This window comes from Apiospora marii (assembly GCF_038362585.1).
Source record: "Apiospora marii strain CBS 49790 chromosome Unknown utg000007l_segment0_segment0, whole genome shotgun sequence".
NCBI lineage: Eukaryota > Fungi > Ascomycota > Sordariomycetes > Amphisphaeriales > Apiosporaceae > Apiospora > Apiospora marii.
Window position 1 is genome coordinate 211,521 of NW_027117379.1, and position 24,745 is coordinate 236,265.

Here is a 24,745-nt window from a genome sequence, read left to right on the forward strand (position 1 = left end):
ATGTTGTGCTACCTAATAAGAAGAGAATATATAAGAGACTACAACACTGCAGTGCCTCTATATGCAAAGGGAACAGCTAACTAAACACGCTAGTAGAGATAAGGGGCTTAAGCCTGTCACTGAAACTTACATGATGCCGGATCTACATGTATCCATCAATAATGATGGGCAAGGAGCTCGTCTCAAAGAGAGAGAAGGGGGGACTAGTATGTTGAAAAAGGATAATACCAAATACTATCTGAGTACTAGTACGGAGTACAACTACTTTAGTAGTGACAGTTAACGTAATTAGGATTCTGCGCGCCAATCCCGACTCCTGCCGTTTCAACATCATGACAACGTTTTAATAGTACCATCTCGCACACCAACCCCGGTCCAAACGAAGTTACTGCTACATGCTCTCTCCCCGACCAAGTCGACGCAACAGATCCAACACCGCCAACGCCGAGACGCTAGAAGAGTTCCCCTTCGTCCTGTAGATCTCCCTGGTAGCCCGCAGCTGGTCGTCGGAGAGCCCAAGCTCCTCCTGGGCGCCCGCGATGATGGTCTTGCCTCCGGGATGCAGCGCCCAGTCGAAACGGGCAGGGTCGGCTTGCAAGGTCTCGCGGTCCGGCAACGACGAGCAGAGCCGCTGAAAGAGCGGAAGAATGGCTTTTCTTGTGTGCTCGGTCGCCTTGCGGCTGATCACGGCCCGGAACCCGTCCTCCCGTACCAGAAGGCTCATCTCCTGGACCGTGTCCGGGAGGGTCGCGTTTCCACACTCGAGGACCTCGAAGAGCGGCTGGCTGCTGCTGCCTCCTGACTTACTATCATTGTTTCCGCCCAACAGGCCAGCGTCATTGCACAACACAAAGGCCGCGGCCCCGTCGGAAAACAATATGCCGGCGATACCGAGCCGGTCCATATCCACGCACGCCTCCGCCTCGGCCAACTCGCGCCGCACGTTGGGCGTGCAGAGCTCGCACGCGTAGCAAAGAATACGCGCCGGCCGGCCCCTCGCCGCGGCGCCACGGGCCAGCTGGGAGGCGACGCGCAGGACGGCCGCGCCCCCGGCGCACCCGACGCCGTGGAGGAGAACGCGCTCTGCGGCGTTGTCGTCGAGGCCCAGCCGGCGGTTCACCAGTATGTCGTAGCCCGGGGTGCCCTGGTTCGTGCAGGTGACGGCGACGGTGTGGGTGATGTCGGCGAGGCGGCCGCCCCACTCGGCGAGGGCTTTCCGGCACGCCGCCGCGGCCAGGGGGACGCCGTGCTCGCGGAAGAAGGTGTCGAGGGCTTGGATGCTGGGGGGCTCGGGGGCGCAGCCGAAGCCGGTCTCGTAGTGGTGGATGGCCGGGCGCGCGTCGATGCCGGTGCGGCGGTTGATGTTGAGGAGTTTCTGTAGCCTGCAGGGGGGGGGGGGCGTGGTGTGGTCAGCATGATCGCTTCGATTGCCAAGGAGTATGGGGGTGGGGCAAGATGCCCGGGGGACTACATACCCCGGTTTATCCACATCATAAAACCTCCCGGCGAGTTCTTCGAACGTTTCGGGGGTCTGAGTGTGCGGAGGATACTGTGTTCCGACCCCCGTGATCCACAGCCTAGGCGGACTCATCCCTACATCCATGATGCTCTTTGCATTCGAATTTCGCGGATCGACAGTGTCTGGAACACAAAGTGTTATCTATCCATCGCGTACTGCCAGTCGTGTACAGCAGGGGAAGCCCGCCTATTTATGCATGTCCCGGGCGTACACAGTTTGTACAACTCTCGACGACTACCACCTTTGTGGCATCTTGCGTAGTTTGATATCTGAAGGTGTGCTTGGCTGTTATCGACAGTCTCACTGGCGTATGTAGGAAGACACCAGACCCGGTAGCTGGTAATGATTCCCGGGGCTCAATTTTCGTTGATTGGTCGCATTTACGGCGTACGGCGCTAGAAAACGCGCTCGGTCCTTTTATACCAGCGGCGAATGAACTGCTGGGTACCCTGGCAGGTGGTGGTGAGAGGCAGCTTGTGAGAGGACTGCATTCACCTCCTATGTACGCTACGTTACTTGGTGGCAGCACCGTGGGGGTCGATCCGGGAAGGTTACGACCCTCCATCGCCGGGTTGCCCAGTCGCCATTGGCCAGATGCAGGTGGAACCCCTGCTGCTGCTTGCACTCGGCGACTTGGGGTTCATTGGCATTGTTCCCCGCTCGGCCAGACCGAATCTGCGCTCTCGTAAGCGGGATCGAGCAACCCATAGACAGAAATGTTCAGCTGGTTCCCTTTTTACCGGGAGGAGCTCATCCGGCCGGCTGGTGCCTCGCCTTTGATGCGCTTGCAATGAGTGTGTCACGCCCCACTTCTGCCCGCGGCCTGTATCGCGCTCTCACAGACCGTGTCATGAATCACAAGTCTACGCAAGCACACCAGTGGGCCACCAGGTTCTTTACTCTGCTGCCGGGTAGGTTTGACGACCCCATCCAATGCCGGCTGCTGGAATCCACTATCGGGGAGACACAGAGTGAATATGAAGCCCTGTCGTATACATGGGGCGACGCCACCGACAAGGTCCAAATCAGTGTCAACGACCGTCCTTTTTCGGTAACCAAAAATCTGGAGATAACCTTGCGCCACCTGCGGCTCGAAAACAGGAACCGGGTTCTTTGGGCCGATGCGCTATGCATCAACCAGTCCGACGTGTCCGAAGTCAGCACCCACGTCCAAAGGATGTGGGCCATCTATGAGAACGCGAGCAGAGTCGTGGTGTTTCTCGGACCACGAGCCGAAGGCAGCGATGAAGCGATCGGTCTGCTTTCCGAGTTGTCCGAGATGCACATCGGCACGGAGCATCATCACCTCATCACTGCCATGCTCGACGATCCCCGGAGGGCGGAGTCTTGGCAGAGGTTGCTTCGGCTCATGCAGCGTCCCTGGTGGATGCGCGCTTGGGTAATTCAGGAGTATGCCGTGGCCCGACAAGTGGTATTCGTCTGTGGAACAGCAGAGCTTCCCAATGAAGATTTCGGAAAGGCTCTGCAGGTCTTGATCGACTACAAGTTCAATGGCTTGCTCCGGCCCGACCATCACCGGCTCATCCGGCACATCGCCAACACCCCCATCAACCACATGTGGTCCACGAGACAGGCCTACCAGACATCGGAGCCGGGGTGTCGGCCGGATCTGGCTGCGGTGGTGTACCGGTTTCGCGGCCACCAGGCGCTGGACCCGCGGGACAAGATCTACAGCTTATATAAGCTCATTGAGGAGAGCCCACGCCTAGCGCCCGACTACACCCGCTCTGTCGTGGACTTGTACAAAGATGTGGCCGAGGTCATGATGGAAACCTCTGGCACACTAGAGGTCCTGTCCCATCACAACAGAAACATACAGGGGGGAATCGAGGGTCTGCCCACATGGTGTCCAGATTGGACGGTTCTGCGCGGAAAGCGGATTCTGCTTTGGCCAAACGGGTACCGAGCCGCGGGCCGACTGCTGCACGAATCTTCGTTTTTCCGCATAGAGAACAACACCCTCCGTCTCCGGGGCAAGATCGTAGGGCGGGTCAAGTGGCGGCACGGTTTCGAATCGGAGGACTTTGACAGCCAGGAGGGGATATACCGGGCCATCCAGCACATCGAGTCCGTGGCCCGGCAAATGATCAACCCAGACGACGATGGCGCCTTCGACGACGCTTTTCGAAGGACCCTGGTTGCTGCCCGGGTACGTATGAAGGGCCCAAGCCGGGAGGCAAAAGTGCTGGGTCCGAATGCGGCCGATGCGCTCTGGCTCGCCTGGTCCAGCCAGATGCAAAGGCAACCTTGCGATACAGCGTTGGCCAAGCGGTACAACGACGCGCTGTACAGTGCTCTGAGCGGCCGCGCCTTCGTCGTCGCGGAGGGCGGTGCCATGGGGCTCGTGGACGGCACCGTTCGTGTCGGCGATGTCATCTGTGTCTTCTCCAGGGGTCGGGTGCCACTCGCACTGCGGCCGACGGAGCCCTCGCCGACGTCGAACAGTGCGCCCAAGCGGTATGAGCTTGTGGGTGAATGGTAAGCCTTTCTCAATCACCACTTTAAAAATCATTCTCTGCAAACGGACAGCAGCTGACAGGAACCTTTTGAAGCTATTTACATGGGTTCATGTCGGGAGAAGCTTTCGACGATGAGCCAATAACTTTTTCGGACATTTATCTGATCTAGTCCAACGCTTTGGCATAGGGTGGGGTTCGGGATTCAATTGCTCCTGGCCATCGGCTTCGGAATACGCCGCCACCAACTAACCCATGCGGCACAGTCAAGGCAACCAATTGCTCCGAACGCGTCACCCAGTGTCATGAGTAGATAAGCGCTCAAAATTCGCAAATCTGACAACGGAAAAAGCCACGGACTTGCGTCGCAGTTTAGCAAGAAGTGGTTTGATGTCAGGGCAATCGCGATTGTACTTGAAGATCAATTGACGATGAGATCATCTCAAGCTCGCAAGCATGCGGGCCATAAACTCTTTCTACTGACGGGTGGCCTTCTCGCTCTCGCCAATCTCGCCATTGCCACATCTGTCCCCGCAATATCGGACTTTGATTGGAACACCGTGACACCCTCCACCTCACTCAACTACACCAGCTGCTACAGCGAGACGTACAAATGCGCCAAACTCGTCGTCCCACTCGACTGGCTAGCCTCAGAGTCCGTCGCTGACCTTGATAATAACAACACCACCTCCGCCGTGACCCTCGCCCTCATCGCCCGCCCCGCCACGGTCCCCGCGTCCGACCCCCGCCACGGCGGCACCATCCTCGTCAACCCCGGCGGCCCCTCGGGCTCGGGCGTCGGCTTCATGCTGCGTGCGAGCGAGGTCATCCAGCGCACCGCCGACAGCGAGGCGCTGGGCCGGCACTACGAGATCCTCAGCTTCGACCCGCGGGGTGTCGGGCTGACGGAGCCGCGCGCCGACTGCTACGGGGGCGACGAGTTCGCACGCGGGACGGCGTGGTGGACGGACCGCGGGCTGGGGGCCGTGGGCGAGTCGGGAGAGGACGGGGGGCAGGGAGACCTCGATCGGGTGAGGCGGGCTATGGCGCGGGCGAAGGGGTTTGGGAGGATGTGCGAGGGGAAGAACCGGGGGGCGGGGAGGGAGGGGGGGATTTGGGGGTTCATGTCTACCAGCAGCGTCGCGAGGGATATGGTGGCTATTGTGGACAAGTTGGACGAGCTGCGGAAGGAGACCCTGGCGGGGTCAGCCGCCACCACGACCAGGACTGGAGCAGATGATGAAGGGGAGACGCAACAGAGGATCGAATTACGGTCCGCAGACAACGACACGGAGGCGGACCCCACGCGTCGCATCCAGTATTGGGGGTTCTCGTACGGGTCGGCTCTGGGTAACTACTTCGCGTCCATGTTCCCTGGGAAAGTCGGGCGCGTCATTCTGGAAGCCGTGGAGGATGTCAACGACTATCACTCGTCGGTAAGTAAATACTCAAGGGGACTGGATCCCACCCTAACAGGTTCCTTCTCTACTCGGGTCGTATTTCAACGAGTGGAAAAGTCAGCAGGCTAACGTGGCAATATTACAGTCGTGGCACGCCGCCCTCGAGGACACGCAGCACGTCCTAGACCACTTCTGGGACACCTGCTTCCGCGCCGGCCCGGCCTGTGCTCTATGGAGCACCAACGACGCCGACGCGACCGCCATCCGGGACCGAGTGCGCCACTTCCTCAAGGAACTGGGGGCCGAGCCCATCCCCCACGTCGCGCCCCTCGAGGAGACCAACAACTTCGTCGCCGTCACCAAGCACGACGTCCTCGAAGCCATCTTCCACGCCCTCTACCAGCCCCAGCGCGACTTCCCCGCCCTCGCCCGCCTGCTGTCCGACGCGATGCAGGGCAATCTGACGCTCCTGTACGCGAGCCTAAACCAAGCCCCCACGCACAAGGATAGTTGTAGTACCCACAACAAGACGGAACCACCGGCCTACACCTGGGGCCCCGACGCCATGACGGCCGTGGCCTGCGGCGACGGCGAGCCGCAGACGAACCTGACCGCGGCCGCGTTCGCCGACTACGTGGCCGACCTGCAGAGGCGGCAGAACGCCGACTTCGCCTACCTCGAAGCCCAGGTCCGCCTGGGGTGTTCCGGGTGGCGCGTGAGACCTAGGTACCGCTTCGACGGGCCCTGGACCACGCCCGTCGCGGACGCGCGCGGGGTTCGCGGCGTGCCGGCGGCGCCCATCTTGTTTGTGTCGAGCCGGTACGATCCTGTGACGCCGCTGGCCAATGCGGTGGCCATGGCGCGGGGGCATCCGGGGTCGCGGGTGTTGGTGCAGGAGAATGCGGGGCATGGCAGTCTTTTCTCGCCGGGGAGGTGCAGGGAGGACTACATTAAGAGGTACTTTGCGACGGGGGAGGTGCCGGCCGAGGGGGTGGTGTGTAAGCCGGACTGCCAGCCGTTTCAGGATTGTCCGCGGATGAGTGAGGTCGGTGTACTTGGGGTGGGAGATGTGGCTAGAGATTCTTGGGGCTGGCGGGCACCGAGGGCCATTATCTAATGGGCTGGGGAGATCAGGAGATACTCATGCGCCAACAAGGACTATTACGTCGAGGAGGCAAGTTTGGGCATCATGGCCTGGATGGACATATCTGCATTATTGATATTCAAGCAGTTATTCCTAGTGACACGAGCTAGCTTGAACATCTCATCACGAAACATTTGGTCGATCTTATCGAATATGTCGGCACACTAGATGTACCTCCAGTTGACTTTTCTGGAATATCATTGCACAGCTTTGCGGGGTGTTTCCTGAACAGGTTGGCGACGTTCCCTTCCTGTGCCAATCGTTGCGGGTGAAGCAACAGGTGATCCAATCTATAAATAGTATACATGTGCGGGCCACAGCCGAAAAAAGGCCCTATGCTCAGGGGAAACCCTGCAAACCCCGTACCCGCAGCCCAACTGCCGACACCGCAGCCCAACCCCGCCCAAACGCGGCGCGCAGGCCCAACGCCCCAAGATCTCCTTACTTGCCCTGCCCGCTATTAACTAGTGTCTAAGAATCCAATCATTGGCAGCAAAGCACCCGCGCCAGGTTCACAATGGAGAAATGCTGGTTCGTCCTTCGCCAGCGGCATTACCCCGCCCCCGTCTACACCCACCCCGGCATGGCCTTTGGCGCCGCCGACGGCCCCCTCCGCCTGGGCCATTTCATCGCGGGGCCCAAGCAGCTGGACCAGGTCATCAACCCGGAAGATGTCACGCCCTTCCCGCGCGACATGCGCATCTGGGCGACCGAGACGGCGCAGTTCCGGCTCTCGCGCAAAGACGGCCGGGTCCACGACAACGGGGCCGGCGCCGACGTGCCCGTTGCCGCCGCGGTGGGGGTCACGGTGGGTGCCGAGGCGGGGCTGGTGTTTCGTAAGATGATGGGGGAGGAGTGGGAGATTGAGCGGCTGGATACGCAGATTGTGCAGCCGACGCGGGCGTATTTGGAGAGGTGCAGTCAGTCGGCGCAGTTGGCGGATTGGGTTGAGAGGCACAAGCTTCTGGGGTCTTGGAAGGTCTACAGTATGTCGCCTCGCATTTATTGCCTGTTCATGTAATGGCTCATTACTTACCTCTGCCGGTAGTGATCAGTGGTATCATCGTCGCCCGCGGCGCCAGGTTTGGACGGAACGACAGCAATGAGGTGGGAGTCAATGTAGGAGGTGACGTGTAAGGATCAATCGACTTGACAGAATCGCCCCCGTATAACTCCTTCATTTCAACTGACAATCAACAGGGATCTGTTCGGGGCAGCCGGGGCCAAGACCAACATCGAGAACAAGAGAGAGAACGAGGTCAACATCGCTGGCCAGTGCACGAACGACTTCGTCTGGGCGGTCCGTCTTACCGAAGTCTCCAAATCCCTGTTTCGATCCGGCATATCACAGAAGACCACCACCAAAGGCACCGTCTTTGCCTCGGGGCCCAAGAAGGTTGAGATGGCCGAGCTTCTGGCTGAGGCTGGCTTGGCGGGTGAGAATGTGCACGACTTGGAGGTGCTGCAGGGAGAAGATCTCGAATATCTCATTGCCATCGAATAGTAGTTACTTCTTTGCCTAGTTATGTACATGTTCTTATTTGCATCTGTCCTAACTAGATGCCCCTGCTTCATTGCCATGCATTCCCCAAACTCAGTGCCAAGAGATTGCAAATATGACGTCGTGCTGTATCTCGCTCCCCCGGATCGGGATAGCCATAATCATCAAACGGGATTTGACTCCGTAAATCCTCGCGCAGAAGCTTCCAAGGCTTCAGACAGAGAAACTCGGAGTCGGGAATCGCCATGGCCATCAAGGCTTTCGTCATGCCGTACTTCAACTTGAGCATGGAGGCGTTGTAGATGAGGCCCTGGCAGTCACTGTGTCTGGAGAACTCCAGCAACCGGGCCGCCAGTCCGGCTGCAATGGCGGTGGAGAAGGAAGTGCCCGACCTCACGTCTCCGCTCATGGTCATGATGTCCTCACCGAGTATGGCGAAGTTGTACTTGCCCAGACCATTGGAAGGGTTGAGCCTCTGAGACTTGGTGACGGCACCGTCGGTAGAGAAGATGCACATTACGTCGTCGTCGTATCGAGCAGGATATGCAATCTCGCCGGCATTGCTTTCGTTTGTCGGAGCGGCCAGGATAAGCATCTTGCCCGAGGCTTCGTGGACCTTGTCGAACAGGTGTTGACTGGACTCGGTAAATCCACACGCCATGCAGACGACGTCCATCCGTTCCTTGATACACCAGTCCAGAGCCTAAGGATTCAGGTATATAGTTAGAGAGCCCTGTTCTCCGAGAATGTTGCATGAGAGATGGGAAGTGAACGCTAACCTGAATCGCCAACTCTTGAGTGTTATCATTGGCTGAATCTGTCTCAAATATTCGAAGGACGTGTACCTCGGCCGACTCACACATGTCGAAAATGAGGTTGACCGAGGTTGTCCCGTGGCCGGTTTGGTCACACTTGACACTGTCGTTTCCACTCACGAAGTCCCGATACCCATCCACGTAAACGGATGAGGAGTCGCAAGGGTCAATTCCCGTATCGAGGACTGCGATCTTGACTTTTTCATAGTTATCTGCCTCATTAGCCTTGAGGATGTGGTTGAGTCTGGCCACCCGCTTGAACCAGTCTTTGGTTGATGTGGAGTTTGTGCTTTATCTCGTTAGTGATGCCGCAGACCCCCGAGGTTGCTCTGAGCAGGGCTCACATCTGTGCCATGGTGCGACCAGGCCTTGGAGTGGTACTGGTATTGACTTTGGGGACTGGTAGTGAAGGGATCGGTAGTGGGGATGCCGTGAACCTAGGAACCTGTGCTGAAAGGTGCTTGTCTGTCATGCTCAAGGGTTTCACGTTGTGGGGCTTGCGTTTTGACAGGTAGACTTCCAACCGGTTAATCAACAGGTAGAGAGCATGGCGCTCACCATCTTCGTCTTGTACTTGGGGGGGTTTGAAGGCGTCACCGGGCTGGATGCAGGCCCTGATCAAGGCTTCAAGGGGATCCGATATTTCCTCAAAGAAGCGTTTCCTGTTGATGAGATCCCTGCAGATCTTGAAGTCCGTGTTTTGGTTCTTCTTTCCATGTGGGCAATATTGCGACCACTCAGACTCGCCGTAAAGCGTCTCGATGGGTTGTTCTTGCTGTATCTCCACGAGCATGACACCCAGGGCGAGCAGCTTTGATATCGTGTGTAGTGGCTTCAGAAAGCCCGGCAAGCGACGCGGTGGAACGCTGTGTTTGGACTTGATCGTCTCTTGGCCTGAGCTGCGAGCAATGGAAACCGAGAGAAGGGGTTCGTTCACGAAGATGCCATCGACCTCGTGCCCCTCGTCGTCATGCCGCCGCTCGAGGAGAAAGTGGACCCTTTCCTTGTTCCATGGCTCCTGCATCCAGGGCGAGCTGTAGTATTGCCACACGGATTTTGCCAACAGCCACGAAAGCACCTCCTTGTTTTTCTCTGTGAACTCGCTTGTCGAATTGGATAGTCGTTCCAGGAGCTGCCCGAGAGAAATACTGGGCTGGTCAAAGACCCATTGGATGGGAGGGTCTTCATGATTCTCAAAGTATAAACTGCCTCCTTTGACTATGAATCGCATCATCATCAGCCCTTCATCAGCCTGTGCCGATATGTATTGACAGAAAGGATTCTCGGATCCCGGCCGAATCTCCTCGTCCTCGTTACCAGAACTGGCTTCAAATTTGCTGCATCAATCATCAGTATATTGACGCGACTTGACTGGAAGGGGAGGACATAATACACAGTACGACTGATGGAAAAATAGGTATCTTGCCACCATGGCTGCGACCCAAGATCGGTCTGGGTGCAATGCGGATGGGCCATGAAAAGCATTCCAAAGCTGATTTTGGCGCCGTCAGTTTCCAATGTGCTCCGAAGTCTGATGCGTGCCAGCATCTGGTCCGAGTCGCTGCAGACACATTGCTTGAAGAGAGCGGCGTGGAGCGACCGGATTTCTTTTCCACACTCGGGGGGCTCTTTGCTGATGGCTCGAAGATCTGTATCAGAAGGTGAGACATCGACACTGTACTGCTCTTCACTCGGAGGCAGGAAAGCCTCAAGCAGGCCGAGAACCTGTCTACACTGCCTTTGAGACCGGTGATCGCTCGCCATGTCGCGTATGGCTGAAATCACAGAATCTGGGTTGGCCAGGAGTAGAGCAACGCCTGGGTACGATACTTTGTCTCCGACCAAGTTGCATGATGACGTTGGCTGACTTGGCGTATTGGGCGACTGGAAAGGAGGGTTAGATGCTAGGATGAAAGATGTTGGATAAAGTATTTACCCTGCAAAGGCTGTCTATAATCTCGAGCAACGCGCTCGCCTCTCTATCGGAATGCTCGCGCTCTGGGAGACCCCGCAACCACCCGGGAAGATCGCCCAGGATAGCGCTCAACGTGGCGCAAAATTGCACACATGGGGTATCTGCGCATAGGCTACGGGCTACGTTCTGGAGACGGTCTATTGCCTGTAAAGCCAGTTGTAGAGCGGACATCCTGGTGGGAACCCCAGTTGGTTTGCCTTGAGTCGTCGTTGGATTCCTCCACGGCACAAAGAATGCACGACGCGGTTTTGTCGCTGGAATGAAGTCTCTCGTACGATTATCTGCGAGTTGCCGGCCAGGCACGGCGGTTAGGGGCCAACAGCATGTGCGGGGTAGGAATGTAACGTAGATGCAGGGGTGTTCGATTCTCTTGCCCATCCACCCTCGTCGGCAACTCGTTTTCTATTCCGCTCGTAATTGTGTCGTCCCGGTTTGTAATGTGATTTGAGTTATCTTCAATTGAAAAGGAGGCATCTTCTATTGCCGCAAAGAAACCAAGTCCAAACGCTCGAGTCCTGAGCAATCATGGTGTCCACCAAAGAACCCCTTCCAACCGACGACGGCGATACCGGCGACAGTGCGCTGCAAGAGACCACGCTCGAACCGATCCAGGAAGAGACCGATCCCGCAGCCATCCGAACTCGTACAGAGAGATGTCAAGCCTTGTTCGAAACTTGCCAACGCCATTTTATATCCGACGAAGATGACTGGCTTGATAAGATGTCGGCCGCTTTCAGTTGGTGGTCGCTGGGGATTGGAGCAGCCAAGTCCGGCCATTCCTCCTTGGATCGTCGTGTCCAAAGTCGGGACGACGTTAAAGACCTCATAATCAGCCTGTTAGACAGTTTGAAGACATCACTCGAGAACTGCCTTGAGCTTTGTATGTTCCAATTTCGTCCCCGGGTGTCGTTTGGGCTTGCTGACACACTTAAGCCACAAATCGGAACGAGGTACAAGAGGGGCAGGGAAATCCATTCGATATGGACGGGCAAAGGTACTACATCAGAACAAACATTCAGTATCTGTCCAAAATATCGGCCTCCATACGCAAATCCGGAACGAAATTCAGACACCAACGAGCCGACCGTTTGCTGGAGCATAGAGCTCCGAAGCTGGAAGAGTTCCGAAGATACATGTTCTGGATCATCCTTGTTGGGCCTTCAAAGATGCAACTCTTGAACTCGCTCCTTCAACGGCATACTCTCACAGGCGACATCACGTGGAAGAAGGCGTGGATAACACTCAAGGCATACTTTACCGACGAGCAGAGACTCAGTCCTGTCCAGAAGCGGCTCATCCACGCCAACTTGGTCCGACGTAACCGGTTCGACATTTACTTCCGCACATGTCGCCAGAAAACAGGGAGCAACGAGGACACAAGCGTTCCTGGAACAGTACCTGATCCAACAAAACACACAGCTGTTACACCGAAACCAAATGCGACCAATTCGGAGGACCCTATCCCAGACCAGGCTCGTCGTCATGACCCTGGAGTACAAATGCAGCCCACTCCGTCGCAAGCGGCCAAGTCGGTTGACAGGACCATGCTGTCTTCCCAGCCGGCTACTGATATTGGCAGTATTGTCATGCCTCGACGCCCTACAACACAGGGCGCTAGGACTGTGAGCACCAAGTTCTCTCGAGGTGCGCTCAAGCAAGACTATCCGAAATGTCCATGTCCCGAAGGAAAATCATTCTGGTGCCCATTCTGTGCCCAACCATTGGACGCATCCTATTCGAACCGAAAGAAAGACAAAAGGTGGCGGTATGTTTAAGCCTCTCTGCCCTCGAACAGCATATATCTGATTGACTACAGTGGCCACGTGGCTGAAGACCTGAGCCCATATGTGTGCGTTTACGAGGACTGCGACAGCCCTGATGCCATGTACCTTTCCACAGACCAATGGAAAGCGCATCTTGCGAAGTCTCACAGCGCGTCTCGCTGGATCTGCGACAGTTGCTGGCTTGATTCTGACAATCCTTCCGAGTTCGAATTCGATGCCGAGAAAGCCTGGAGTGACCACCTTGCGGCTGAGCACGAAGGGGAGTACGAAGAAGAGGACCTGGAGGATTTTGCCGAGGCTAGTTGCAGATCAGTCATCCCGCCAGTCTCTTGTCCCTTGTGCCATGGAAACGCTCCTTCCTCAAAACCCGACGCAGACGAACACATTGCCGAGCATCTACACTCCTTCGCGCTGCAGGCGCTACCATGGGAGACGGTCGGCACAGATGAGGACGAGATAACTCGTGGCTCCGCGGGCTCGGGTGTTCAGAGTCCCCTCTGTTCAGCATCAGACGATGAGTCAGAGGGCTTGGAGGAGAGAGAGGGTTACCACCCTGTTTCATTGTGGAAGTTACGACTCGCCCTTATTCGCCAACACGCCGATCGTTTGCACAGCCGACTGTCATCCTCTGGATCCAGATGGGACGTCATAGATGAATTGCAACTGGTGTTTGACGATGATATAATTATGTCCAGGGGCAATGACAGCTATCGCGAGGATATACTCCACGAAGCTAACGTTCGCCTGGAACGTATCATACATATTTTGGAAAGGCTTCTCGTTCTTTTCGACGTGGCGGACTCTCAGGATTTTCAAACCGATACACAGGATACTACGCTTGACTTGCACGATATCCAAAACGATATGCAGGATACAGGGCTCAGCTTATCCGAAGAGCTATCAGGCTTTCAAATGCTTGCAGAGATCGCCGGGAAATCATCTTATGAAGCTTCGAGGGCTCCGAGCGAGAGCTCCTCGGAGGGTTTCGACTCAGAAATGAGTTGTTCACGCAACTTATATCGGACAGGCTATCCACGTATGGCAGTTCTCATAGCGCTCGCTACCGGGGGACTTGGGTTTATTGTCCCAACTGTCTCCTTACACCATCGGTTCGACATAAAAGGAACGATGCAAGTTTTCGCTGCCGACCCTTCTACACGTGACCCCAACGAGTATCACGAAGGACCTGGAGCTCCATCATCTTCGCCCAACCGATTAATTCAACTTTTCAATCAGCACTGGCAGGCTGCCTTTAGTACGATGCCAGAGTTCCCCAGATATGCCAGAATGCTTCAACAAAGCTCCGCTGTGTTCATGCCAATTCCTCGACATCAAATCTTTGAAACGCCGGCAGAGTACCTTGAGCGTATCAAGGCGTACCCTGACCAATCCAAAGTTACTGCTACACTATCAACGCACCCTGATCCTTTTATGACCACCACCCTGAAGATGTACATGTCGAAATTTGACTTCTCTGAAGAGCCGATCGATGTGTCCTTGAGGAAGTTCCTCATAGAGTCAGAGATCGGCATGGAATCAGACACCATTGATCGTGTGTTGAAGGCATTTGCAAATCGTTACCACAGATGCAATCCCAACATTTATAGATCTTCGGATACAGCCTACTTCTTTGCCGTTTCTCTTCTCATCTTACATATGAACACCTTCGACCAAGAAACGGCCAAGCTTATTCCAGGTCTTACGTACGAAGTGGCATACAGGATGACTGCCGATGACTACATCAAAGCAACCCGCGGCAAGGGCGTTTGTGAAGACATTTTGAGGTACTTTTATGATAACCTCACGCATATTCCCATAATTGGTGTCAATGGCCTTCGCACTGAAGAGGTTGTGAATGCCGAATCGCAGCCAAAGGTTCAGGAGATTGCTGAGCCTACTACTCGCATTTGTGGGATTCATTATCCCACCACACTCGCAAGGATCTTGTCAGGGGGCACGTCTTGTATCCCACGTCTCATTTCGGATGGTCTGGGTAAAATCAACTACTCCACGAATCCGTACAACTGGTTCAACGGTCTTCATCACCTTTCAACTTATTCTCAGAACACTGTCAACGCGTTCTGCATGCCCTCTTCTGAATTTGAAGAAGATTACGATCGGAATGAACGAGTCATAAAGTGTGGAATTTTGATGATATATCCTTCCCTACAAGGTCCTCCAGGATGGATACTGCGTTATCTTGTTCTGACTGAAGTTACTCTATATATTTGTCGGGAACCACCTCGAGGGGGACAACCCCTGATGGTTCCGGGAGGGCCTGTCCTTAAGTGCTATGAGAGCCGCATTGGATCACTGCGTGATGGCGATCTGGTTATGCCCCTGGAACAAGTTGTAGCGTTGACTGAGAAGAGTTATACCGATCATGAGCACGCCTTCTTAGTGGCACAACAGAGCTGCGATTTGGAAACAAGATTTGTGGCGGAAGAGGACGATGACATGCAGGATTGGATGACCAAGATCAATTACGCAGCGGCCTTCCACACAGCCGGTTTCCTCGAGTGTCACTCACTGGAGAAATCTTATTCCGAGAGGGAAAGGCGACACAGGGAATTGAGGCAACACGTTAAGAGTCTCGAAACGCCACGAACACCAATTGACGACAGGATGATCTCGGAAGCCCGCCATTTCGATATCCTCATGCCACTTAAGTGGTCCACACGGGACCGAGTATTGGTGGCCGCTTCGAAGATTCGCAGGAGAATTGCTCAACGCTACATTGAAGAGCGCCGCGTAGAGTGTCACCTTGAAATTCTTTCCGGGCATCTACAAAGAGACGATGTGGCGGGTACTTCTGATTAGTGACTTCCCCTACGTCTGCCACACCAAACCCTATGCGGCGATGGTAAAGCAGTCTTATCAGATACTTCTATGGGTGTCATCTCCAACAATTTTCTCGGCCCAATCTACCTAACCCAAATGTTTCCCCAAAGCATATGATGATCCATGTCGTTCAGCCACAATAATCCCCCATTGCATACTGAGCTCAGAGTGCTCTCGGTCGCAATAGGACTAAGATGTAAGGGCTATGGAAATGTTGGCGTAGTCATCGTCAGTCAGGCCACTGTAATGAAGGCACGCCGAGCCGCAAACCGTGGGGCGGATCGTCGTGTCGGTACAATCGCCCGAGAGGACGGCCGCGAGGTCCATGCACGCCTGCGGGACATAGTCGAACTGGCCCTCTGTGCCCCAAGAAGTTAGCCAAAAGACTCGCAGACATGGTTGATCTCACGCGCGTTTAAAAGCAATGGGGAGGGGCAAACTCACCACCGTCGGCAGGAATGCTGGTCTGCACAGTAATGTTCTGGAGCTGCGCATGGCAGAGGTCGAAGTTGTACTGGGGCACACCGCAAGGCCCGACGGCGGCGGCCTGGCGCGGGAAGATGCCCATCAGGGGGGCGTCGGAGGTGTCGAGGATGGCGCGCTTGCTGCACTGGCCCTTGTGAGTGACGCAGTAACCGGCGAGAGCTCCTCCGATACTGCCGTACGTTACGGCAACGATGAGTTCAGGTGTGAACAGTGCGATAGGCATATTGATCAACGGAAGATGGAGGTACTTGTGTGTGCTTGCAGGTGAGGAGGTTGGGATCGGGTGTCTATGATGGTTGGGGTTGGAGGGATGATGGACCAAATAAATCTTACTGTCTCATGGGAATCTTGCTGTTGATATTATCTACCAGGACATACACCTGGCAGATATGTCTTCCTTGCCGACGCTGACACGTGGCTTATCAATTACGGTTCATTGTCTACCACGCCGGTTACCAATGCCACCTGATCGCTTACGACAGCCATACAGGATGTACCATAGGGTGCTACGACGCATCCAAGCCGAGAACGGTGTTACGGGGCCGCCTGGCCATCGGTATACCGTAGGTGTTTGCTGTACCGGAAGCGAGAGTGCGGGTGTCACGGGGGACGGGGGTCGGTGGACCTCGGGTTGCTCCTTGGATCACGCGCATACGTAACCCATGTTGCTCGATCACATTCCGAAGCAAACAACGTAATCACAAGTAAAGAGTACCTCTCTTTACCTTCTTATCTAGATACTCGTTAAGTGGAGAAGATGTCGCTTTATAGGGGCTATCTTCTTCACCTTTTCGATTCATATCAAGGCTCCGCGGTAAAAATAGAAGACTTTTAAAGAATATGTTACCTTATATATATTGAACTTAAGAATAAAATCTAAATTTTAAACGTTAATAAAAGCTTAATCACGGCCTCTAACATACCGGTATCTACGAAATCCCTTTTCCGGTTCCGGGCCTATCTCCGGTCGCTACAGGTAACTTGGCGGAATGCGTACAAAAGGCTGCAGACCATCCACCATGTCGACGAATATGGGACCATAGCTTATTGAGACGGTTTTGTTTCGGTCACGCTCCCCTCTGAAATTACTCACCATCCTTCCTGTAATACTGGCAACACCCCAATCACAGTCATGGAGCTTCATCCGACCCTATTCTCAATGTTGTCTTTGATAGCAGCAACCACATCATTCTCCTTGGCGATCCAACGGTCTTCGCAAGACCGAATACGCCTGGCTTTCGGAACCTTACATACCGCCAGTGTCATAGCGTGGCTCCTAGTTATCAGCTTCCAATCATCGCCCTCCTTGTACTCTCAACTCGCGGTTCCGTTCATCACTGGTCTCACCATCCACTCCACCGCCATCGTATTTCTGCAGAAGTCGATGGTCAGACTAGACGACACAAGCATTTCTCAGCGCATGCGCACCATTTACAGAGTATGGAGCAATGTACGCAACCTACCGCTGGACAGATCTGAAGTCGAGCTTCCTGAGCGGCCTGGCAACCAGCGCCTGTGGTTCGCCGCAAAGCGAGGCGCCCGTCTTTGCGCGCTCTGGGCTATCGAATGTGGAGCTTCGTCAACAATGAACTTCCTCTTGATACGTCGGGGCGTGACTCTCGGCGACTTCTCTCCAGCACACCAGGGGTTGGTACCGTCGGCCTCGGACATGGAAGTCCGCGGCATTATGTCAGTCTACTGGATATGGACGGCCTATCACAGCCTCACCGTGGGCCATGACCTAGCCGCCATCCTCTTCGTCGCTATTCTGGGCTGGGACGAAGCCGATGAGTGGCCGCCGTTGTTCGGGAATCTGATGGAGGCGTACACCTTACGACGGTTCTGGGGAGTCTTCTGGCATCGGCTGCACGTACACTCCTTCATGCTATTCATACCATTACCCCGTTATTTACGAAGCAAGCTGGCTCGCGGAGCTTTTGTTTCATTCTCGATATTTGTATTAGGAGCTCTCAGTCATGCTGCTGCCAACCTCGTCAACTATCGGCAGCACTTCCTAGTCAGTGAGCTGCGTTTCTTCCTACTAAACTGGGTTATCTGCTTGGTTGAAACAATGATTAAAGATACGCTCAGAGGAATACGGTTTTCTGGACGAGCAACTTGGCTAAGAGTGTTTGGGCATGTATGGGTCTTCACTGTATTCTTTTGCATTGCACCTGGGTGGCATTATCCTAAGCTCTGTCACTATGTAGAGCACTATTGATAGAAATACTTTCTCAGCTTGGCTCAGACACATGGGTGGTTCCGACTATGAATTTCGAAGGCATCGTTTCGTAGTTTCTTGTCAACGGAGTTACGTTGAAGAGGTTGACAACCAATGGAAAATGTCACCAATGGTTGGTGGAGAGGCGCATGGTGGTATTGGGCCACCAGAAAACAAATGCACGCTATCTTCCACTTCTATCTCGGCTCATCAGATCGAGACACAGCTGAGAAACTGCATGAAGTGGTCCTGAGATCCCAACTGACTGCTACCAACCCCAATACCCATTCTGAGCCTCGGCATACCGGGCGCAGCTGGCAATAAACTTTTGTAACTCGCAAAGATACATAATACACACGCCAGGAAAATAGGAGAAACACACTCCCATGGTGATACAACCTGGGAAATCACTATCAAATCTCACTGAAAAACAATAACGGGCTTGACCACCTGCTCTTCGGCATTTACGCTTTCTGCGTGCCCATGAAATAACAGGACCTAGTACCATCCGCCCCATCCACCGTAGGACACGCCCCGCCTGGGTCCGTCGTAGTATGTGCTTGTATCTAGGGGAATTTAGTCAGACAATGTACTTCCAAGAATATAATAGTCGTTTGTTATTACTCACCTCGTACGCGGCTGATACCCAACTGATCGGCCACATTGACATAGCCCTCCCGCCCCACCACGCCCGTGTTCATAATCTTCTTAACCACGTCGTCGTCGCCCTGCCAGAGGCTCCGGCACATGGGACAGGTGACCTGGTCCTTGGCGCCCGGCGACTGGCGCTTGGTGGCGGCCCACATCTCGAAGCACTCGGTGTGGATGTTGTTGCCGCAGGTGGCCTTGCAGTAGACCGTCTTGTCGCCGGCCTCGAACTCGCTGAAGCAGATGGGGCAGTCGCCCTCGACGGACTTGCGGTTCCTGTCCGCGGCGGCGCCCGCGCCCTCGGCCTCGTCGCCCACCTCGATGGGCGGGGCGCCCTGGAAGATCTCCCACAGCTCGCTGCTGAGCAGGGCCAGCTGGTAGACCAGGTCGAAGCGCGCGTGCAGCACGCGCGACAGGACGTAGAGGATGTGCTTGCACTGGTTGCCCTTCAGGCCGTGGGGGCAGTCGCACGTCGGCTGCCGGGCGACGTGGACGTGGTAGATGTTGCCGGTCGACCCCGTCAGCTCCACGACCTCCTCGGGGCACCAGTCGTCGCCGCCGCGCGTGCGGCCCAGGACGTAGAACCGCTGGGTGGTGGCGCGCTGGTAGTTTTCGCGGAAGGCCCGCGGGGCCTTTGCGCGGAAGACCCTCAATCGCTTTTCTTCGTGGGGGTCCTTCTTTCTCGACTTCTTGGGCTGGTCTTCCACTTCGTCTTCTCCTGTAAGGTCGATGTATTCGGGTTGCTTGCGCTTTCGCGGCGAGCTTTGGGATGATTGGCCCCCCATTGTGTGCTGCAGGCAAGTGGCGGGGTGTGGGGGACAGTGGGTTTGGTGGGGATGTACTGCACTGAGCTTAGCGGCTCCAGTGGGAGGGAGTCCTGGGCTTGGAGTGCAGGTGTTGTATGCCCGTTTCAGAAGGCAATTGGAACAACTGCTCTCCCTCCTTCTGAAAGAAAAGATGTGAGGCTCGGGCAAACAATGGAATTGAGCTGGGATTGTATCAGGTTTGAGGGTGATGGTGCATTGAGGGGAAATGAAACGATAAAGAGAGCCGGGTGGGAGATTGAAAGCTGAGATGTGACAGTGGCATTCATTGACGTCGTTCCTTTCCCTGGCTGCCGCGAATGCGCCAAAGCTTCGCCGGATCACGTGATGCTAGATCATCAAGATTTGGCAATTGCAGCTCCGAAACTGTCACCACGGAGGCTTTCGCGGGCGAGACAATCAGATGAGCAGCTTTCCGGCGCCAAACCGACAATTGAGAGTTACGCTTCGCATGTTGCGTTTCAGGTGCGGCAACCTACTTCACTGCCTTGACACAGGCGATTGAGTTACCCCAGAAGCTGAGGCATAGCTGCATGTACTGGTACTCTTTAGGTACGTGTGTGGCTGTGGGGCTTGGAGTGCAGCCACAGTTCTTGCGAAAAGAGCTCCTCTGACCATCAATTCCATATTGACCCCGTTGCATCCCAATTGAGCTCCTCTCAGGATAACCCCATGCTTCGCCACTTCCAACCTCGCCTTTGGGGTTTCCCAGATTTTAATGTAAATATTCGATCCAAAACGTACATATATCATTAGGACTGATCAGTGCACCGGGCCGCGGCGACCTTGCGAAATTGGGTTTGAGGGTAGGTGGCAGGCCGTGGGTTCGCTGCCCTGGCAGCCTACTGAATAACCGCCGGCCCAGCCAACCGCGTACCCCTTGCATCAGTCAAGTCCCGCATGTTTTTGGATTGCGTCTCTCGTAAAGGGTTGTACAAGTAGCAGTCCCTTTCCCCTCAACTTGATATTTTAGGAGCAATGTGATCGCATTAAGTCTTGTGATTATATCAAAGATGGCGATTTTCATCCATAAAATGGACTCGATACTTCGTGTACTGTCATGGATGCATCTTCTCGTGTCGTTTGCTCTCTATGTTGTCACCTTGGTGTTTTATCGCTTGTACCTTCATCCTCTTGCCAGATTCCCCGGACCACGGCTGGCGGCTATCACGCGTTATTTCGAGGCCTACTATGATGTCGTCTGCAACGGGCAGTACACCTTCAAGATCGCAGAAATGCACAAGAAATATGGTACATGGTGGCCCCTAGCCTGCGTGCGGTTTTTACCGTGAGGATCTTCTCTGACGACGAGCCCTGCCAGGCCCCATAATCCGCATCAGCCCCCATGAACTTCACATCAGCGACCCGAGCTTCTACGAGAAGCTGTACAACCATGACGGGCCATGGGATAAGTACGACTGGGCCTGGGACGCCTTTGGCGCCCCTCTATCCACCATCTGTACCGTCGAGCACGACATCCACAAACGCCGCCGTGCTGTCCTAAATCCCTTCTTCTCCAAAGCGAGAGTGACGAGCCGCATCGACATTATCCAGAGGTCTGTTTCGGAACTTTGCCGCAAAGTGGATGAGTTTGCGGGTTCGGCATCCGATCGGATAAGTTTGGGTGTTGCCATCAGCGCCTTCACCCGGGACGTGTCCATCGAGTATGTGATTGGGAAGCGTTATCGCATCCTCGACGCTCAGGACCTCAACGCGGATGTGGCGGTTATGCCCCAGACTTCAGGCAGTCTCTGGCAGAGAAGTAAGCACTTCCCCTGGTACGTTTTCCTCATGAGCAAGATGCCCAGCTTCGTTGCTCGGAGAACGGGTGGTGAGGGCATCCAGTCCTTCGTCTTCTTTCTACAGGTCAGTATATGTGTGTTTACCCTTTCCCTGCTGTCGATGTGGGCTTCTCTTCGTTCTCTGTTATATTCCCCATTGTCTAAGAATACGTCCTTAGGACATGATGAATGTCGCGATGGAGTACTATACCTTGTTGACTGTTACTGTGCCCGATGCCGGTGGTTCGGATAATACCCCACGCACCATCGTGCACGAGATCTTGGACTCACAGGCCCCGTCAAGCGAGAAGAGCCTGAGACGCGTGTTCGAGGAGGTCGGGACCATCACCAGGGGCGGCTTCGAGACGGTGGCCAACACCCTGCGGATGACCCTCTACCACATCTACGCGAACCAAGAAGTCCTGCGTCGCCTGAGATCAGAGCTGGCCGACGCACGAAACAAGGACAGACACAAAAACAACGGATCCTCGGATCTCCGCCTCGGTACACTGGAGCAGCTGCCTTATCTGGCGGCCGTCCTGGCGGAGGGTTTGCGACTAAGCCCCGGGTTGTCAACGCGCGCGCAGCGCATAGCACCGGACCGTGACTTGGTGTTCAACGGTCGGGTCATACCGGCAGGAGTTCCGGTGGGTATGACGACGTTGCTGATACATACGGACCCGGTTCTGTATCCGGACCCGAAGCGCTTTGACCCGGAGAGGTGGGTGGATTTGGATGTGCGGCGAAGGGCGGAGAAGACGTATGCCCCTTTCGGGAGGGGCACCCGGATGTGCCTAGGAATGCAGTAAGTCATTGCCTTCTTTTCCATTTCCCCCCTCAAGTCTCTGCTCGCTTACCCGTGATACTAGTCTTGCCTGGGCCGAGTTGTACATGGTGGTTGCTGCTCTGGTTCAACGCTTCGACTTCGAGTTTGAACCGACGGGCGTGTACGATGTGGAGTGTTCCAGCGATCAGTTCATCATTGGAACATCTGGTCGAGACGGGCTTCAGACGTCCGTAAGCAGAGTGGGTGTTTGACTATTGCATTGTCTTTTCACACGCTCGGGCTCTGCATGTGAGCAGTTGATCCGATGGAGAACGTACGAGGCCTGAGAGACCAGATATCCATTGCGACTAGGGGCTACACGAATCGGAAAGTGTGTGCAGTCTGTCCATCTTCGTACCACGAGTCAACTTCTTCCTTGAGCGTTCTTTGCAACAGCCCCACCCTCTCAAAGACCGTCCGCTCCTCATCCAACGAACGCAATATTAAACAGAAATGGCGACCGCCTAGTAGAAAGCCCGTCTTCAGGCAGAACACCTGAGACCCCTCTTCCAAGCGTCGCGCGCCCTTGGCGTCGGAAAACATGTAATCGGGGTGCACATCGTACCCACCAGTTCCAATGGACGACCCATTGTGACTCGGGTGGAACTGTACAAGATTACCAGATGATGACCCGGGATCGATCGTCCACGACCCCTCCGCGAGAAGCCCCCGCACGGTCATCTCTGCGTGCGCGAGGGGCCCAAATTCATCCGGACCCGCCAGCTCGACATGTTAGCCCACCACTTGGATCTGCTCAGAGGCCGTCGTCGCCGTCCGCGAAATCTCCCACGTATCAATGCGGCCCGTCACCGAGGCCCATGACCAAGAAGGTTCCGGGCTAACCTCGGGCCGCGTGACCCCCTCGGCATTCTTGACATACCAGAGCAGGTCTTGGGGCAGGCTATTCTCCCATAGACCTGCCACATAACGACCGAAGGAGCTTCTGTGTCGGGTTCCGTAGTATCTGGCGATGCCGGCGAGGGCCGGGATCTTGTCCGAGGTGTACGTCAGCTGTAGGGCCGAGTATTCACCGACCAATTCGTTCCACTCGGACCTTACTTTCTCAGGCCATGGGTTTCGGTAGTTGTGCTTTCTTGCCCAGGTGGGCACGTCAGCCGCCTCACCACACTCACAGTATGCCTTGCGAGCCGAGCATTCCAGTAGGACTTCGCATCGGGTAAAGTGGACGACACGCGGCGAAAGCAGACGTTCTTGGTAGACCCAGCCGCGTGTGAGCAGGGGAAACTTGGCCAGTTCGTTGGGGTCGGGAGACCATTGGGGCGAGGGAAATGGCTCGGGTATTCACGGATGAAGATGTCGCTCCTGTTTGTTTCGACGGGGGATATGGGGATTGTCGAGACGGTGCGGAACATACCATTGTCACTATCGCCGGAGCTCGTGGCGGCAATGGTGAGGTAGGCACCACTGTAAATGTTGCACATCTGCGCCGCCTGGACTTTCCAGTCTTCCGCGTCGTCCTGGATAATGCACAAGGAGTCAATCCAAAGGTACTTCAGACCGAGATACAAGGCCACCTCACTGGCCTCCCTAAAGTTCTTGGGGAGTATGCTGGATGGAACCTGTTCGAAATGGGCAGCAAGTGTTGCTGTAGTTGTTTTGCATCGCTCGGTAGATGGCCCCCAGCGATGACTAAGGCACGCATAGGCTGCTCGTCGGCCCAAGCCTTGCACAAGACGAAATATGATCTGACCGCCAGGGTCTCTAGACAACTCCACCACTCGATCTGGCAAAATGTCTGCTGGTGGCCTACAATTTTCATGAGACAACTCGCAATCCTCGAGCCAGGCTCTGATGGAATTTAACGAGCCAGTGGAGCCGGTATATCCTAACGCAAATGAGGGTAGAGCTTTCCGAGCTGCTGGGATAGCTACAAATGGTCACTACGCTTTTCTAAGAATAACGGCGAAGGCACTAAACATACAGTACGTGGGGCCGGTGTATCCAAGCAACATTTCAAAGCTCTTCTCCTGAAGTCTCGGTTCCTGGTTGGCTGTTGCCTTCGTAACCTGGAGGACAATGCGAAAGCTGGGATAACAAGACTTTCTGTCGCCGACCAGCCAAGTGAGCATGCACTGGCTATGCCAGCACTGTTCGTCTATCATGAAGCCTTGATCACGCAACATGCGATCAAGGCATTCCAGAAATGCCGCACAGCCGACACAGGATCTTTCAGAAGAAATTGTGAATGCTGTAAGCTCCGTTTTCATTTCCACCACCGAGGCGTTCTTCGGTGGCAGAAGGACGTCGTCTAGCCTTCCAGCTTCTTGACTCGAGTTCGGCTTGACCGGGATTGCTCTGCGTGACACGCTGGGCTGGTCAAGGAACGGAGTGCCGACCGGCAACTTGAAGTAGCAGAGTCCACAGCTGCGAAAGTGAGAAGTTGATGATATCAGGTTGCCCATGGTCTCAGATCGCGGATGCTTTGATGGCTCTGGTTATGACGTATGGCAAACTCAGGGACAATGAGGGGAAGAACAACGGA

The 24,745-nt window shown here is 55.1% G+C and overlaps 11 protein-coding genes across 11 annotated transcripts; 6 read left to right on the plus strand and 5 right to left on the minus strand.

Annotated features, from left to right (window-relative positions):
- Positions 1-391: 391 nt before the first annotated feature.
- Positions 392-1,603, minus strand: PG985_010478 (uncharacterized protein; the record flags this gene model as incomplete). Its single annotated transcript, XM_066830246.1, has 1 exon — positions 392-1,603. One exon carries the CDS (start codon positions 1,601-1,603, stop codon positions 392-394), a length of 1,212 nt encoding a protein of 403 aa, XP_066680928.1.
- A 706-nt stretch (positions 1,604-2,309) lies between these two features.
- On the plus strand, positions 2,310-4,022 carry PG985_010479 (uncharacterized protein; the record flags this gene model as incomplete). Its single annotated transcript, XM_066830247.1, has 1 exon — positions 2,310-4,022. The coding sequence occupies one exon, from the start codon at positions 2,310-2,312 to the stop codon at positions 4,020-4,022; it is 1,713 nt and encodes a 570-aa protein (XP_066680929.1).
- A 405-nt stretch (positions 4,023-4,427) lies between these two features.
- Positions 4,428-6,513, plus strand: PG985_010480 (TAP-like protein-domain-containing protein; the record flags this gene model as incomplete). The annotated part of the gene is made up of 2 exons (XM_066830248.1): positions 4,428-5,432; positions 5,542-6,513. The coding sequence occupies 2 exons, from the start codon at positions 4,428-4,430 to the stop codon at positions 6,511-6,513; spliced, it is 1,977 nt and encodes a 658-aa protein (XP_066680930.1).
- A 544-nt stretch (positions 6,514-7,057) lies between these two features.
- On the plus strand, positions 7,058-8,044 carry PG985_010481 (uncharacterized protein; the record flags this gene model as incomplete). Its single annotated transcript, XM_066830249.1, has 3 exons — positions 7,058-7,526; positions 7,589-7,673; positions 7,741-8,044. 3 exons carry the CDS (start codon positions 7,058-7,060, stop codon positions 8,042-8,044), a joined length of 858 nt encoding a protein of 285 aa, XP_066680931.1.
- Positions 8,045-8,111: 67 nt separating this feature from the next.
- Positions 8,112-11,002, minus strand: PG985_010482 (uncharacterized protein; the record flags this gene model as incomplete). Its single annotated transcript, XM_066830250.1, has 5 exons — positions 8,112-8,744; positions 8,821-9,145; positions 9,201-10,193; positions 10,286-10,740; positions 10,793-11,002. The coding sequence occupies 5 exons, from the start codon at positions 11,000-11,002 to the stop codon at positions 8,112-8,114; spliced, it is 2,616 nt and encodes an 871-aa protein (XP_066680932.1).
- A 354-nt stretch (positions 11,003-11,356) lies between these two features.
- On the plus strand, positions 11,357-15,435 carry PG985_010483 (guanyl-nucleotide exchange factor; the record flags this gene model as incomplete). Its single annotated transcript, XM_066830251.1, has 3 exons — positions 11,357-11,711; positions 11,765-12,596; positions 12,648-15,435. The coding sequence occupies 3 exons, from the start codon at positions 11,357-11,359 to the stop codon at positions 15,433-15,435; spliced, it is 3,975 nt and encodes a 1,324-aa protein (XP_066680933.1).
- A 210-nt stretch (positions 15,436-15,645) lies between these two features.
- Positions 15,646-16,165, minus strand: PG985_010484 (uncharacterized protein; the record flags this gene model as incomplete). The annotated part of the gene is made up of 2 exons (XM_066830252.1): positions 15,646-15,815; positions 15,901-16,165. 2 exons carry the CDS (start codon positions 16,163-16,165, stop codon positions 15,646-15,648), a joined length of 435 nt encoding a protein of 144 aa, XP_066680934.1.
- A 909-nt stretch (positions 16,166-17,074) lies between these two features.
- PG985_010485 (uncharacterized protein) lies at positions 17,075-18,068 on the plus strand (the record flags this gene model as incomplete). Its single annotated transcript, XM_066830253.1, has 2 exons — positions 17,075-17,959; positions 18,024-18,068. The coding sequence occupies 2 exons, from the start codon at positions 17,075-17,077 to the stop codon at positions 18,066-18,068; spliced, it is 930 nt and encodes a 309-aa protein (XP_066680935.1).
- A 593-nt stretch (positions 18,069-18,661) lies between these two features.
- PG985_010486 (E3 ubiquitin-protein ligase Zswim2) lies at positions 18,662-19,596 on the minus strand (the record flags this gene model as incomplete). Its single annotated transcript, XM_066830254.1, has 2 exons — positions 18,662-18,729; positions 18,792-19,596. 2 exons carry the CDS (start codon positions 19,594-19,596, stop codon positions 18,662-18,664), a joined length of 873 nt encoding a protein of 290 aa, XP_066680936.1.
- Positions 19,597-20,669: 1,073 nt separating this feature from the next.
- PG985_010487 (cytochrome P450) lies at positions 20,670-22,529 on the plus strand (the record flags this gene model as incomplete). The annotated part of the gene is made up of 5 exons (XM_066830255.1): positions 20,670-20,886; positions 20,957-21,501; positions 21,596-22,221; positions 22,286-22,433; positions 22,500-22,529. The coding sequence occupies 5 exons, from the start codon at positions 20,670-20,672 to the stop codon at positions 22,527-22,529; spliced, it is 1,566 nt and encodes a 521-aa protein (XP_066680937.1).
- A 73-nt stretch (positions 22,530-22,602) lies between these two features.
- PG985_010488 (uncharacterized protein) lies at positions 22,603-24,665 on the minus strand (the record flags this gene model as incomplete). The annotated part of the gene is made up of 4 exons (XM_066830256.1): positions 22,603-22,848; positions 22,984-23,253; positions 23,367-24,130; positions 24,185-24,665. Coding segments are annotated over 4 exons (1,761 nt in total), but the record flags the coding sequence as incomplete, so codon positions are not given.
- Positions 24,666-24,745: the final 80 nt, after the last annotated feature.